At 35.1% G+C, this 17078-nt stretch overlaps 2 protein-coding genes across 3 annotated transcripts; one reads left to right on the forward strand and one right to left on the reverse strand.

Annotated features, from left to right (window-relative positions):
- Positions 1–2382: 2382 nt before the first annotated feature.
- On the forward strand, positions 2383–7970 carry LOC107004400. Of its 2 annotated transcripts, none has more exons than XM_027912899.1 (4): positions 2383–2737; positions 2919–7001; positions 7417–7649; positions 7746–7970. In XM_027912899.1, exon 2 carries the CDS (start codon positions 2993–2995, stop codon positions 6968–6970), a length of 3978 nt encoding a protein of 1325 aa, XP_027768700.1. In that variant the 5' UTR covers positions 2383–2737; positions 2919–2992; the 3' UTR covers positions 6971–7001; positions 7417–7649; positions 7746–7970. The 2 variants fall into 2 exon arrangements, with proteins under 2 accessions (XP_027768700.1, XP_027768701.1); XM_027912900.1 differs by having other exon boundaries at positions 3055–7001.
- A 129-nt stretch (positions 7971–8099) lies between these two features.
- On the reverse strand, positions 8100–15013 carry LOC107004401 (kinesin-like protein KIN-5D). The gene is made up of 23 exons (XM_015202603.2): positions 14861–15013; positions 14333–14566; positions 14112–14241; positions 13685–13840; positions 13131–13607; positions 12781–12878; positions 12540–12696; positions 12392–12461; positions 12210–12286; positions 12063–12116; positions 11891–11971; positions 11690–11801; positions 11290–11376; positions 11007–11182; positions 10559–10720; positions 10380–10487; positions 10109–10267; positions 9939–10022; positions 9404–9609; positions 9191–9292; positions 8996–9105; positions 8771–8922; positions 8100–8588 (listed from the first exon to the last, which is right to left on the reverse strand). Exons 2-23 carry the CDS (start codon positions 14509–14511, stop codon positions 8367–8369), a joined length of 3159 nt encoding a protein of 1052 aa, XP_015058089.1. The 5' UTR covers positions 14512–14566; positions 14861–15013; the 3' UTR covers positions 8100–8366.
- Between the last annotated feature and the right edge of the window lie 2065 nt (positions 15014–17078).

Here is a 17078-nt window from a genome sequence, read left to right on the forward strand (position 1 = left end):
ATTTACTTTGTGTTTTTTTTTTAAATATATATATTTGAATTCATTAGCTTAATCTTGGAGGATATTACAGCTAAACTTATTCCCCCATGATGCAAATACAACTAGCTTGACTTTTTTGGAACATTTTTATTTGAAAGATCGATCATATGATAAGATTCGTTCCATATCTTTCCTTCTTTTTTTTTTATCGCATAAAAAGGAAGAAATTCAATTTTTATGTAAATTTTATATTTATTTTTAAGAAATGATATAACTAATAATATATAAATTATTTTTTGATGAAGTCTCATTTTATATTTATATTCGACTCCCTTTTGATTTTGAATGTGCAATTAAATACTTAAATTCGTATAAAATTGAATAAGTAAACACACTTCCTACATTGCATAATACAAATCAATTCGAGTATATCCCATGCAAATTTTCATGACTTGTTTAATTTTTTTATAAATTTAAATGTCTACTTATGCATATTAAAAATTAAACAAAAAAGACATAAATGTCAGCTAAATCAAGTTAAAATACATAATTCAAATTTTGCTATTCTATATTTTAAATTTACGCCAATCAAATTCTGACTCCGCCTCGATTGATCTATCCTCATAAACAAAGAAGTACGTGTTGAATGCATTATGGACAAACATTCTTGTACCCAAACAACTCAATTATTTTTAATAGTAGGTAGTAGACATTTATTTTTCTGCATAACGTGCATGATTCTCAATTATTATTTTTATACTGAACAGGTAGCTCTATAGTTGTGAGCACGTTATGCTCCACTTTTTTTTTTCTCTTTGTTCTTTCTCTATGTTTTGTTTTACGCGTAGATATTTATATATAAGAATATATAAACATGTCATTTAATTTAGTCTTATTTTATATTTATTTCATTCAATTTTAAATATACATAAATATATTTAAATTCGTATAAAATTAAATAAATAAACACATGAATTTTACCTGACATAATTCATATATGATGTTATATATAGAAATAAAAATTTAAAATGAAAATTTAAAAAAAAAAAAACAGACGGAATATATTTGGGCTTGGGAAGGTGAACGATATGGGGACGGGTCAAATAAGCAAGAAGGCCCATTTTCTATAGTAGCCCATTTAAAATCTACTTCTGAGTTGAAGTTGAAAATTTGTTTTGGGCTTGAAGTTATAAACTTGACATATAATGATTTAAAGTTTAACAATTTAAAAAATTTTGGTTTATCATTTTTTGAAAAGCACATGAGTTAGAGATATATATTAACTTATTAAATGATATATATAAAACATGTGCCCTTATTTTAGAAAGAAAAAAATAATCTACATATTCGAATCGAAGAATTCCAATGTAACGTAAGGACATAACGTTTAAGAACATTACTTTGCACTCACAAAAATTTCTCATTTTATCCTATTCTTCTCCACCGCGTTTAGAACCATTTATATATTTTTTTATATTTTTTAAAAATCAAAATTAGATACTTCTTTCAATTTAATCCTTTAAACATCATATGTAATTTAACTATTTGGGTTTTTTAGTAGCATATGTTGTATAATTGTTTTAGTTTTAGTCAAATTATATTCCATAAAAATAAAACATTAATGAAATATTTTTTTTTCTTAATTGCAATGCTAACACACACATTATAGGTGCCTAAGCATTAAAGTAACACTTGCAATACCAACAATTAAATAATTTCTTAGCAAAGATCCATCCTACCCTGATTATTATATCTAAGGACATAGTATTATAAACTTGCTTATTATATAGATTTCAATTAATGTAAGTCTGTTCAAATCATAGAAACATTTCTTTTTTTCTATAATTAAAAAAAGAAGAAGCAAATTAGATCAGACCTTGTCAATTTTTGTAAAAAAAAAATAGAATATATTAATTAATTAATTAATATAATCAATTTACAATCCATACCAATTATTTTATAATTGCACCTTAAAATCCTCATATTCATATCTGATTTTTCAAATAATTTAGTATGTTTTTTGTTTAATTTGCTTTGAGAGTTGCAAAATTTCTTTTCTTAAATCTGAAAGACTCGATTGTTTCTTTCTTGTCATATTGTATACACTGTAAGCAAGAGTCTCAATTCAACACACTTTTTTTTATTCGATTTCATTTTATTACGTTTCTATTAACACAGAAGTTTATTTCGAATAACAATCGAAAATAAGCATTTAAAGAATAAGTGATATCTTGATTCCTTTTGTGTATTTTCATATATAAATTTGAGTATACTTTATTCTTTCTAAATTTTAACTTATCAAATTATATTTTATATACTTTTTTTTATCACACTTAATATATTATTATTGTTATTTAATCGATTTGATTCAAGTTTTCGAACCCACACTATTTCCCCGAGTCGTCCCTGTTCCCTGACTCAGCCCCTTCTTCCTCGACCCAAACACACACTCTCTCTCTACACTCTACTACTATCTCCTTCAAGCTCCCTCTCTCTCTCTCCGATGCCCTTTTTCGTCTTTTCAGCTCTCAATCCAACGGCGATGCCACCATCCACGTCCTCATCTTCTTCTTCTTCTTCTCCCCCCTTTCCCCCTTTTTTTCTTGTATAGTATAATCCACTGTGCTCTTCCAAACACCCGCATAGCACAATATAACCGCCTCTTCTCTTAGGGTTTTCTTTCTCTTTCCCTCACATTACCTTCAACGGATTTTGGGTCGCCTTTCTGTTTCTTGCTTCTCTGTTCATCTGTTTCAAGGTAATTTTTTTTCTAATTCAATCTGTAATTTTTTTTTGTTTACACCTGTTACATCATATATGTATATGGGGGTGTTTATATTTGTTTTGATGAGGTGGGTTTTCAATATTTTGTGATTTTTCGTTATGGGTATGGAGAATCTCTGAATTTTGGCATGTTTGGTTGATTTTTTTTCTTCTAGGGTTTTGAATTTGGATTAGAAGGTTAGTGTGCTGGTGTGGTCTGTTTATTGTTTGGGGGTTGTTTATATGTTGAATGGTGATCGAAAAGGGAAGCTTTAAGGCATCACGATTTGATTCAGAGTTTTCTCCTCGTAGTAGGGACAGTATGTCGACTGAGGATGAGGAGTTTCAGAGACGAAACGGTGGAGGTGAGGTTGAATCTAATGGTGAGGATGATGATGATGATTTTGATGATTGTGATTCAGGGGCAGGATCGGACGACTTTGATTTGTTGGAATTAGGGGAGTCTAAGGAGGAGTTTTGTCAAATTGGGGATCAAACATGTAGCATTCCGTTCGAATTGTATGATCTTTCGGGGTTGGGGGATGTGTTGTCATTGGATGTTTGGAATGAGGTGTTGTCTGAGGAAGAAAGGTTTAGTCTTGCTCAGTACCTTCCTGACATGGACCAGGAAACATTTATGCGAACATTGAAAGACCTCCTCACCGGTAATAATATGCATTTTGGAAGTCCCCTGGATAAGCTGTTTAACATGTTGAAGGGTGGGTTATGTGAGCCAAGAGTGGCACTTTACCGTCAAGGATTGATTTTCTTTCAGAAGCGGAAGCATTATCACCATCTCAGAAACCATCAGAATGCAATTGTCAGTAATCTTTGTCAGATAAGAGATGCTTGGCTCAGTTGCCCTGGTTATAGCATTGAGGAGAAGCTTCAAGTGCTGAACATTAAGAAGAATGAGAAGATTTTAATGTACGAGAAATTGGAAGAATTGGGAAGTGATGGATCCGAGAGAGAGGAGTTCAGTGATACTTTGTGGGGCAAAAGAACAAAAGATCGTAATCTTGGTCAGAATATGGGCTGTTATTCTGGATATGGAGTAGGGTCAGCCTTGGATTCATCATCTAGACAAATGGCTTCGGAAGCTGCCAGATACAAAAAGCAGAACCTAAAAGGGACTTTGAAGGTAGGTGGAACAAAGGGTTCTGCATTGCCTCCTTTTCGTCGCGGTAAAGGAATGGACTATAACTCTGGGATGGCTATGTTGAATGGCAATTATGAGGATGATGGGATGTATGACGTGGATGTGCAGAGAGAGAGAATCTTTTCACGGGCAGGGGCTGTTGATAGAAGTGGGACTGTAAAATTGGGGAAAAAGCATGAAAGGTCGAGAGTGGAAGAATACTCTGATGTTTTCATGGGTGTGCCTGTCCCGTCGAAGAATGATCTTTATGCCTATGGAAGGAACAATACTGTCAATCAGCTGTCAGATATTAAAGTCTTGACTGCAAAGCCAAGCAATGCCAGAGCTGCATATGAATTTGGAAAAAAAGACAGGTATGCGGATGGTCTCCCACAGTTTTTCTCTGAAGATCAGATGAATTATGGTAAAATCCGGATTCCTAAAATGTCGCTGAAGGGAAATGGAATGGAACTAGCGAGCGGAAGTGAACCGTTTTGGCCAAGTAAAGCACAAGAGGATAATTATTTTACCAACCCATCACACAAGATTGGTAACGTGAGCAAAAAGTGGAAGGTGGACCAAGAATATCCTGATCGCAAGTTAAATGATAAGTTGTTTCAGTCAGACTATAGGGGAAAAGCCTTCCCTGAGAAAGTCAAGGCGAAAATGCAGAATGGAGGACAAGATGGGTCAGGAACTAGAGGTAGAAGGGTATTTGCAAAGACTGAAGAAACTGAATCTGAATCATCAGAAAGAAGTGACGAGGATAACAATCCATTGATGAGGAGCAAGTGGGCATATCCCAGTGGTTCTGCAAATTTGATGCCTGCATTGGATACTAAAAGCGCTAAATTTGGTCAAAAGGGTAAGTACAGTATACCTGTTGGTGATGGTTCATTTCATTCTTCTAGGATGATGAGCGACTCCAGTGAACTTTTCCGCCCAAAGAGAACTGGAGGTCGTGGCTTGGGAGCAGAACCAATGGGTAAGATGCATGATCTTGGTCATCTGAGTAGTTTCTCCACTAGAAATCATTTCTCCGGTTTGAGTCAGTTCGACAATGACAATGATGATGAAGAGGAGCAACCAATCTACAAGCTAGCCAAGAATGGTCCTTTGCAAGGGGACCAAACTGAAAAGTACCACATGGCATCCAGCAGAGAGAAGAAACAAAAAGGAAAAGTTAGCCGTGATATCTTGCCTGCAAATTATATGCAAGATCACAAGTTTCAGGAGGATGACTCATTGCGGACACGGTTGCCGGCCAAAAGGAATGGAGTTTCTTCCAAGTTATCAAAGAAAGGTCAGATGCTTGACGCAAGTGCTCTTGATCACCATGAAAAATCTGATATGCATTTAACAGGTTGCAACTCAGTCATGAAGAAGCGGAAAGTCAAAGTTGATGTCCCATATGAGCTAGATGATACTGACCCTCTCTTTTCTGATACCCAGCAGCGACAAGATGACCTCTCAGTGAAGCGGGGTAAAAAGAAGCTGGAGGATGAAGCATGGCCTCCTTTAGTGGGAGTTCCCAGATCCCCAACTTCAGAAATGGTAGTAGAAGATGTAGATGTGGAAAGTCGACCTCAAAAAAAGCCATTCACTTTGATTACTCCTACAGTTCATACTGGCTTTTCATTCTCCATCATTCATCTTCTTTCAGCAGCTCGTATGGCAATGATTACTTTGCTTCCAGAAGAGGCTGTAGATACAATTGCTGGAAAACAGGTAGCTCTGGAGGAGCATGGGGGAGTTGCACCACCCTCAGAGTTGGATGGTGATAATTCAATTCCTTCCCCTCAAGCAAAGGTGCCCTCTCTGAGTGTTCAAGAAATTGTTAACCGTGTGAGATCAAACCCGGGAGATCCCTGTATTCTTGAGACTCAAGAACCTCTCCATGATTTGGTCAGAGGAGTACTCAAAATATTTTCTTCCAAAACAGCACCGCTTGGTGCAAAAGGGTGGAAGTCTCTTGTGGTCTATGACAAACCAACCAAAAGTTGGTCCTGGATTGGTCCAGTGAGCCCTGATTCATCTGATCATGAGCCTATGGAGGAAGTCACATCTCCAGAAGTGTGGGGTCTTCCTCACAAAATGCTTGTCAAGTTGGTTGATTCTTTTGCCAATTGGCTGAAAAATGGTCAGGAGACGCTACGGCAGATAGGAAGTCTCCCTGACCCTCCGTTGTCATTGATGCAATATAATCTAGATGAGAAGGAAAGGTTCAGAGATTTGCGAGCTCAGAAGAGTCTGAGTACCATTGGCCCAAGCTCCGAAGAAGTAAGAGAGTATTTCCGTAAAGAGGAATTCCTTAGGTACTCAATACCTGACAGGGCCTTCTCCTACACTGCTATTGATGGGAAAAAATCAATAGTTGCTCCTCTGAGAAGGTGCGGTGGCAAGCCAACGTCAAAAGCTCGTGATCACTTCATGCTTAAAAAGGATCGCCCTGCCCATGTGACGATTCTCTGTCTTGTGCGAGATGCAGCTGCTAGGTTGCCTGGTAGCACAGGAACTAGAGCAGATGTTTGTACTTTAATCAGAGACTCACAGTATATTGTGGAGGAGGTGTCTGATGCTCAAGTCAATCAAGTTGTTAGTGGTGCGTTGGATCGTTTGCATTATGAACGTGATCCTTGTGTACAGTTTGATAATGAGAAGAAGCTCTGGGTTTACTTGCACAGAGATAGAGAAGAAGAAGATTTTGAGGATGATGGTACTTCATCTACAAAGAAATGGAAGAGGCAAAAGAAAGAAGTTGCTGAACCATCTGATCAAGGAGTAGTAACCGTAGCTTATAATGGGACAGGGGAACAAAATGGTTTTGATTTGAGCTCAGATCCCAATGTTGAGCCCTCAAATGTGGATGAGGATCGAACAGACCCTCCTTATGAGGATAGTAAGGATCATGTAGAGGGCAATATTAAGAGCAGTCATATGTCAGAACAAGGTGCTATGCATTGTGGTTCTTCTCTGATGGATTGGGATACTCTTTGCTCAACTCCTGGAGATGGAAATAAGTTGTTATGTCAGCAAAACTCAACTGATAATTTTGTTGGTGAAACATGTGGTGGAGAACCACCAGCTTGATTGTGGAAAGAGCTCTGTCAGAAGCTTCCAGGTACTTTGATCCATGTCACATTTTGTACCTGTTACCTTTTCTAATGCATTCATCTTCCTTTTCTTCCTAATACTCTCCCTGAAACTGTGAACTAGTATTTCTAGTTCATTATGTTATGCAAACTTACTTGAAATTTTAGTGTGGTTGATTGGTCAATTTAAGCAACTTGACCTGGTCTGTCATCATGTTTTTAGTCTCTTTCTATTTCTGTCATGAGTAGTAGTAAACTGACAGGGCACTATTTATTTATAGATGGTGAATTTTAGGCCAGGAAGTTATGAATTTGGATTTCCATTTTGTGGATTTGATTCATTGTTTTGGTTGATTCCACCTCCTGGGGTAAGGGGAAGAGTGTTGGAATTATACTGTTTTATTTTTACTCCTTAACATACTGTTTATTTGGTCATTGCTGCAGAAAAGCCTTATATATTACCTACCTCAAGCGCCAGGAACTTTCGGCTGTCAGATGGCTCTAACAAAAAATACTGTCCAATTGCGCTCAGTGAAATTCAGTCATCAATGGTTCAGTTTTTTTTTTTTGGCCATGCTGGTCGCTAAGATGGTATATTTTGGCCATGACAGTTCAAATGTAGATTCTTTCTTAGTTAAAACAAGGAAAAAAGGGGAGCCTCAATATGTAGACTGCAGGTGATGATTTGCTTGCAGTTGCATAACTTTTTTTTTTAATCTCATTTAGCCTTCGTCTTCTTATCCCTTTTTCATCTGTTCCATTTTTTTTTTCAGTGTATACAGTATATTTACATGGCATATTCATACAATACGAGAATGCTGAAGCCTAATCACTGTTCTGAATTGAGAAGCAGCAGAGTCCATATGTTATTTTACCCTCTCGTATGTAACATTAATCTAGTTATTAGATGAGATAAATGAAAAATAAGTTGGTCTTGTGATCAAGCCTCCCCTTGTTCCTTAAACTACATTCATACTTGATTGTTCTCACCTTACATTTATTTACTCTGGCTAAATTATGACATCAACCCCATTGTTTCTTTGGGGGTATCTGGGTTTTGGCCCCAAGATTAGCTTCTGTACCATAAGCAATACTTGCATTGAGGCAATTTAAGAGTTGAAATCTCAGTATACCAATGTATCGTTTACAACAAGTTGCAAACGAAATTTACAATCTCTATCAACGTTGCATCCACACACACTTCAAACTAACATGTTCAGCACAGACATTACATGTTTCGATCACTCAAATCAAATAAAAAGAATACGGATAAATTATCTGCTACGTATAGGTGAGAAGATGAAGATTCAAGACACATTATGTACAACTCTCCAGTCTCCTCCTTCATTGCCATATACTATGATGTATGTAATTGTAGTTTGGAGTGGACTCTTCTAATTTACAGCAGTGAGGGAAACTCTTGAGTCTAGTAAAGAAGGATCTACCTCTATCTCTATACTATGATTTACATCTCCATTTGATAGCTTTGAGGATTTACCATCCCAAAATGTATTCAACAACTCTTCGAAAGCAGGAGTTTTTAGTTCTTCAATAGACTCTACGCTTGGTAGATTAAATGGTCTCTTTGTTGGGGTCGAACAAGACGGTTCATCAACCTAGTATAAATAAAACGAATTTGAAATATAGACTTAGAACATAGACCTAGTATAAATAAAACGAATTTGAAATATAGACTTAGAACATAGACCTAGTATAAATAAAACAAATTTGAAATATAGACTTAGAACATAGACTTTTTTAACAAACTAAACGTAAAATTTGAGGTAAACAGACTTACCATGTATTCTTGTGAAAGACTTTTTCCAGTGTACTCTGTAATTTCAACAACCTTGTGGTAGTGTCCGCTGTTTAGTTCACGCAGCTCTCCACAACAAGGAACAATTGTAGAATCAAGGTTTGCACAAGCATCACGGTCTAGTTGTAAGGAATCTGCATGTGTTGATCAAATTAATTGAAAAATAAAAAAGCTAAAACGTTTAACGTGCAACTCTAGATAGCTTACGGTCAATAGATGAGAGTAGGTGTTTGCTAGCAGCATCAGTGTCTTCGAGAGTGGATGACACTCCAGATGAAAATCTTACACGTAATGCTTGATTTGCATCCATTCCACCCCTGCAGTAAACATCGGGAGTAACAGTCTAAGTAAAATATCAACATTAAGAAACTGAAGTAGTGAACAGTCAGTGAACCAACTGACCTGACAATTTCATCGACAAATGCAACATTTCTCTCCTCTAGGTCTAATAAAGACCGTTGAGCATTTGTCCATTGTGTAGCTCCCAATTTAGCCTTTCGCACACTGCACCATTGCATATTTCCAGGTTAGCACAGAAAGGATGATACACTTACAAACATTAAAGAACGAAGTTCTAAGATATTTGCGTGGAATATATCAGCTGAGTTAACATACCAATTCTGTAGCACCTCTTCCATCTCTTTCTTCCCATTTTCCACAGCAGCAGTATCTTCAAGATAGTGTGATTCAGCCTTTTCCATGTAAGCAGTCCATTTGACTTTAACAGAAGAAGTTGAATCTTGCATGGTTGACATCTCTTGTTTCAATCTGCTCGTTCTGTTGGAGGCACTTTCTCTGAGGTCATCGATAGCAGTTTGAACCTGCAGAAGGCAGTCATACAAAAGTCAATTAGTTTTTGCAACCAAAAGTAAATCATAGCCAATCAATGACTGTGATTCAGGATACAGGATTTCTGCTTGATCATAATAAGCCAATTATTACTAATGATCATTGACTACAAGCAATCAAGCAAACATTCAAAATATAAACTATACAAGAAAAAGGAAGTCCCAATCTGTCTACATTCTACAACACCTATAAACTTTCTCGTGTTGATATTGTTATCATCATTTTCTAAGATTTAGAATTGTGCAATCTTAGCCACATCGAAAACTGTGATGAGCATCTTTATCATCACTAGATGACCTACCAGCTTTTTCTTCCTAGCATTTGATCCAGCGAGCAACTCTGCCACTTTCTCCAAGATTTGTCTTTCCTCATTTGCAGCACATTCCTAAATTTGAGAGATCCAAATGAGGTTAGAAATGCATATTGACATAGTTTAATAAATAGTCATATGCTAGTGATGAAGTCACTGACCTCAAACTTCTTTTCTAGTTCAGAGAATTTCTGGTCACTGACCGTCTGTGCTTCTTCCACTATTTCACCCAACTGGGACACATGCATATCTAGAGTCTTAAAGAAGTTCCCGGTAATCTGAGAAATGGACCTTGACATCGTGATACTCCCGCAATGTGCCTGTATAAAGGCATCCAAAGTTTATAAGCTATACTCGTTCAGGAAAAAGAAAGATCCAGATAAGGAGCATTGAAAGAATATATGTGCTTCACAAATAGTTAACTGTTGATACCTCACGTTGCTGTAGTGCGAATGCGATTAGTTTCTCCTTCTGATCATGTAAACTTTTTTGAAGATCATTAACCAAGGTATCAGCCTCAGAAGCAATCTCCTTAAAAAGCTACATCAGGAAAAAGGAGATAAGAAACAAATTCCTCAGAATGTCTTAAAAACAGCAGAAAAGATACAGACCTCTCCTAAAGCAGAAGAATGTTTAGAAACTTCACAATTTAAACGGTCAAAGGTTGACTGAGCATTGCCGTCAAGTTCCCCAGCCAAACCATCTAAAGCTTTGATACCAGAACCAAACATGGTTTTTAAGTTCTCCAGACGGCCTCGAAGCTCTTCCACTGCCTGAAAATCAGACAAAAAAGTGATATTGGTTAATAGGAGTACAATTTTCACCAGAAATATGTAAACCTATTAGACAATTGAAGCACTACACTTATGAAGCATGTAATGTTTTTCTGTCGAAAGAGCAGGTTCAAATAATTATATATGCTCCCTAATTAAATAGTTTTGGTAAATACTGCAACAAATAATATCTGAAAACTACATATTGCCATCTCCTTTTGGCTTTGGAATCAGGTTGCAATTTTTCTAGAAATATGGCTAATAAGTGAATTTGCGTGAAGAATACCTCAGTCTTTGTAGAAACAAAGGACTGCATGTCTTCCTCCATGCCTTTGAGTTGTTGCTCTTGTTGTGTGGTTGAAGAAGCAACAGCCTTATGCAGGACTTCAAGCTGTTGAGTCAGCTGGGATTGGAAATTTTGGATGAGAACTCTGTTTCCATCTTCTATTTTGTTTTTGCGCTCTGAAATCACCCATTATCAGTATGCAGGAGTTTGATGCAACATTGTTTTCTAAGCAAGAAAATTAATCATGTATTTTGAGTTTTAGAACTGTATAGTGTATACACACCAATCTTGGCAAACAAGTTCGACACGTCTGATGCAGCATTTTCCAGTTCAGCTCGAAGTTCAAATGCTTGCTCAACCAGTGCTTTTTCTGGTAGAAGACATACAATTCCAGATATCATGCACTCCTCTTATTGTGAAATTATTTTACATAAATCCCCACATTCACCGCCAAATCATTATGGCTATATCCAAATTTGCTAATGTTAATGAAAAATGTAATACACCCATATCCCAACTTTTCTTTTATGAAAATTTTAATGAAAAATGTAATACACCCATTCCCAACTTTACTGTTATGAATATGTTAAAATAGTAAACTTGGTATAAATACGTTGCTTCCACAAGCCAAATGACAAGCCAAAAAAGTTCTCTTTTCCCCAGGCATAGAGGATGAAGCTTACCAGATTTTAGAAGGTTAGATATCAGAAATTCCTTTTCTTTTATTGTGGTAATTGCCTGCCTGTGTTTCTCTTCGAGATCAGCCAATGTATGCTGAGTTTCCTGAAGCTTTTTCTGAAAAGACACAAAAAGTGTTGCAAATTCCATGAGAAAGAGTCGGACAACAATGATCCGGAATAAGATGTCTTAAGAATTCCACTAACCTCTGTCTTCTCAAGTTTGTCACCCAATTCTGCTGTCAACAATTGCTGAGAATTGTATAGTTCCTTAAGTTCCATAAATTGCTGTTTGCAGAAAGCAACAGGATAATGAGTTCAGATTTATCAGTTTTTACAGAAAATTAAGATGCTTCAGATTTTTTCATCTCTTGTGCACCTTGTCCCTGGATTCGAAGTCAAGTTCCATCCGTTCTATCTTTTCAGACATTGCCTAAGAGAGGGGAAAAACAAGTTACCATAGAGTATTAAACAAGTATGTCAAGTGACTGCAACCAATCTTGGGATCCTGAAAACAGTACTGAACCTTCTTATCTGCTTCGTCTTGAAGATATCGGTCTCTTGGTATATAAATGCCATTCTTCTCTCTTGCAGCATACACCTCTATCGGCAATAAAATAGATTAAAAAAAATGTTGTTAGATAATTTGTTGCTGTAAGATATAGATTTATATACAGAAAAAGAGAGGAAGAGAGCAGTAGTATAGACCTTGCTTCAGTCTGTCAATCTCGGAGTACAAATCTTTGATTAATGCAGACTTCATCATCTTCTGGTTAATCTGAAATAACGACAGAAGAAAAGCTGAAGGACAGTTAAAGATACATTCTTTTAGGTAATAAAAATCCTGAAAACTAACCTCTGGTTTGTTCTTTATGTTTTTGGCACGATGAGCGTAATCTAAAGTGCTCAGTGTCTCTTCCAGACAGTGAACTGATGGTGATATTGTTGCAATAATGCATGTCTTTGTTTTCCCTCCAAGAGAATCCCTCAACAACCGTGTCAATTTGCTATCCCTGGCATATACAAAGCAATACTTACTCAGGATATGTAAGAACTAAAAGCACTCTATAATAACATAGGACTGGATTGAAGAAGACCTGTATGGGATATGACCAGAGTGTTCAACTAAAGCATTTATAACACGACCAAGTGTAAGCAAACTCTTGTTGATTTCTCCAGCTTCCCTCGCTCTGCCCTGCAGCAAAAGAAAAATTAGTTTATTATACTGTAATTGAGAAGAAAGCAACTGAACGAGGAAAAAGGATGGAAAGTACAAAGATCTTAAAAAGCAGAATATCTGGAGACTAGCTATCATGAACTAAAGATAAATTTGTGACACTGCTAAAACAGTATCTCGGCATTACATTGTTTGTCTAAACTACTTTTGCGTGCATTAAGTATACTGCCAAACACAATGTCTTGGTAGTCGGATATTTTTACATCTTACCTCCCTTGCACCAGAACGTGATATGTTCTCAGAACCAGCAAGGTCAACAAGGTTCAGTTTGCCGCATTTGATCATCTCTTCCCCTTCTGGAGTGCATTCCTTGATGTGAATTGTGATAGAAAAAATAGAGTGAGAACGACTACTCTGTTTGTTAAGAAGAGTCTCTGCTGTACGCCTCTTAGCTGAACCTTTCTCCAAGATCTTATAGATTTCATTTGCAGTGGAAACAATCTCCTCTTCCAAGCCTCTAACCAAAACTCCACCCTTACCATCTTCCATCAGTGCTATTGGTTTTTTGGATTTATCATCTACATACTTTGTGCATTCCTCGGGAGCTAAAAGATCTGTGATCTCCTCATTATAAAGCTCCAAATGTGTTACTTTCATACTATATTCAGCATTTTGAGCTTCCAATATCTCAAAAATTTGTTTTACAGCTCGGGGGATAACACCTGCATCACTTGGAAATTCCCCATTCTAAATGGGGCAAATTTAACAATTAGTGCACGAAAAAGTAACTAGTTGAAACAAACACATTTCTATCAACCACCAACCTTCTTTCTTCCCCCTCCCTCCATTGTATAAGTTTTCCCTGTTCCTGTCTGCCCATAAGCAAAAATGGTGCAGTTATATCCCTCTAGAACTTCAAAAACAATTGGCCATATTGCAGAATCATACAAGTCCTTCTGTTGGGATGTTGGACCAAACACCTGAGACAGAAGAATTATCCAACATAAAGTTAGGGTCTTGAAAACAAATAACCAGTTTTAACTCATTGTGGACAAAAGTGTAATGGACAAATTCATTTAGTGTGTATACTACAGTTCTAGTGAGAATTATGAAAAATGCTTTATTTTTATGGAAAAATCTAAGGAAAGCTATAGGAAATTAGGAATAAGTCCAAATTTTATGCATTACATTGCGTATATCTGTTCAAAAAATTGAACAGATGAATGATTAATCAGCTGGAAATTATCAAACCTTATCAAAGGCAAATGTTCTGTCAATCTGCTTATTAGCTATGTTCTGAATAGCAGAAACTTCTCTTCTACCCTCATTACAGGAAATCACAACTGGTGTATGCAATCTTATCTCATCCTCACTCAACGGCCTGTAAATTTTCACCATAGCTACTCCATCAACTACACTCAATTAAAATCAGTAAATATAACAAACTCGAAAGTACATTCATTTTTACTCACCTGCAACGCAAAATAACTTGCACATTTACACCTTTATCTTTATCATGCTTCCCATTTACATTCCCTTCCCCCGATCGCAGATCTCTCACCACTTTATCACTCGACCGCGGCGTGTGCGACGGTGACATCGAAACTAAGCCTCCTCCTCTTCTCTGTAGCTGCGATTGCGATGACTCCATTCCTTCTCAAATCTCACAACCTTATTCCCTTAGTCAACTCAGTTCAAATTCAAATCTGAGCAGAAAAATTACATAACACAAGCAAATAAACACACCTAGAAGTCAAATATATCTGCAAGTCAGTGGAAGTCGCTGAAAAATAATGAAGGAGAAGTAAAATGTGGATTTTCTCGAGTTTAAATCGCAAAAACAATTAAATGTTCACTCGAAAACGACTTACAGATGCGAAAAATTCAAGCAAAAATATCTTAATTTACAAAGAGAAAAAAAGGATAAGTAGAATCTAGGCATTCACATATATGTACAAAAGCATAATGCAGGATATATGCGTATATATATATATACTTACAGAAAGTGAAGTATTTTTGCCGGCCGTTGAGAGCTTCAATAATTTCAGCAATGGCGAATGTTCTAGAGAGAGAAATTGAGTAAGAAATGTACAGTGAGAGTGTGTATGTAGTGAACGGAGAAGATGGAAGACTGGGAATTTAATTAATTGATGAATTTTTAGGTTAAAGTTTTTTTAAAAAATATTGAGAGGTTCTTTTGGAATCAAATTTTTTTTGCCCTTACAAAATTTAATGTGAAAAATAATTAAACATAGAGATTGTTTGGATTAGCTGATTAAAAATGTGGGCGATAATAAATATCTTATTTAAGCGTTGAAATTAAATCAATGAATAAATAATTAGTATTTGAATAGACTTATTGAATTTAATTATAAATATTTGATGTGTTTGATGAATGATATTTGATAAGAACTTCTTGTGTTAAAATGATTGAAATGTCCTCCTTTTAGTTATTTATATATAAAAAATATATATAAAGTAATTTTACATAATAAAAACATATTTTAGTAAAGAGTTTTTCAAAGATTATAAAATGATATTAGTGAGAAAATTGTAAAAGGTTCTGTTAAATCAAAAATAATTTATAAGGTGTGAAATCATAAGTTGAAAGTGATAACATTTTTTATTGTTTTAGATTTGCAAACGCATTTTTTATTTATCAAATGTATAGATAAGCTAAAATATACTAATAGAACAGACGCCTAAGTGTCTGGAGTGCAAGCTTAATGACGTTACTCATAAGGTAACAGACGAGAAAGCTTCAAGCTTTTTGAATCCATCACCAAGGAAGAGAATGAGGTTGATGATAATACCAAAAACTATATCGTGAGGTGGTAAAATAAAACGCTCACATTAGAGAGGGGACTCTGTGAAGGACAAAACAAGAAAAATGAGAGAAGTTGATGTAGCGGGAGTTAGGAAAGGTAAATATAGGTCAAAAAACAAAAGGGGGGGGGAGGGGGGAGGGGGGGATCACACAAAAATGACACAACTTTAACTTAATTACCATAAAAACAAAAATATATATAGATCGAGGATTAGGATAAAATTTTAATAAATAATTAAATGTTATCCCTCATTAAGTAGGAGAGAAAATAACCTCTTTAATCCAAAAATAAAATTAAAATTATATACATCTTATCGAATTCAAATTTTATTTGTAAAATTAGATGGCATTGTGTAGTTCAACTACTAGTTTAGAGGATGCCAAATTTGCACCAGTTTTCTGGAAAATAAAACTTTCTCTACTGACTAATATAAAATAATATTAAAAAAAGCCTTGATAAGGAGCAATGGGGTCCAAAGTATGCCAATTGTCTTACTATTAGATTTCATGATTATTTTAATTAAGAAGGATTATTGGATTAGCAATATTAATTAGTATTTGAGTTGATTTTGAATTCAATAAATTGTTTACTATGTCTTCAAGTTTTGTTTTATATAAGCATTTCAACTTTATTAAAGCAATTTATACTGTTTTGATGTCACATGATGTGTTCTGTTAAATTTGGTCTAAAACTAACATATTTTAAAAGTATAATTATGTAATTAAATTCAAGATTACAATCATAATTATTTTTTTTATTTTGATAAGTAAAATTTAATATATCTAATGAATCCTTTAAATAAATATAATAACCAACAATTCACATAAAAATAAAAATATATATATATATATGATATCAAATTAAAAATCTTCGAAATAAAAAAAAGATAATTAGGTGAAAGTAAGAAAAAGATAAAAGTAGACAAAAGTGGGGTTAGTGTGTGGTGTCAAAGTTGTCCCACGTGATAAAGAGTGATGTGAGTCTTCCACATGCGCTCCTTCTTTTTTTTTTCTTGCATCGAGAATAATTTTTATCGCAAATAATATATAATTATATATATATTATTTTTTAAAAATTTTATCTATATTATCGAAATGAAATATTATTGTTACAATAGTTTTTTTTCTCTTTTTTGGCTTATCCTTTAATGCATAATATTTGTATTAAAATTTTTATAAAATTATATACTCCTTATACGATAAAATATCTCTAACAAAATTAATATTTCTTCAATAGCTCTAACTAAGAATCACCACGCCCTTTTGGACCTTCCTTATACCCATTTTTTTTCCTTTGAAAAAAGACATTGTTGTGCTTCATGTTTGCTCAACTTACAAATATTTCTATAATAAACTATATACTATTCTTTTGTTTGTTCTAAATTTATATT

Source organism: Solanum pennellii, chromosome 11 (genome assembly GCF_001406875.1).
Source record: "Solanum pennellii chromosome 11, SPENNV200".
Taxonomy (NCBI): domain Eukaryota; kingdom Viridiplantae; phylum Streptophyta; class Magnoliopsida; order Solanales; family Solanaceae; genus Solanum; species Solanum pennellii.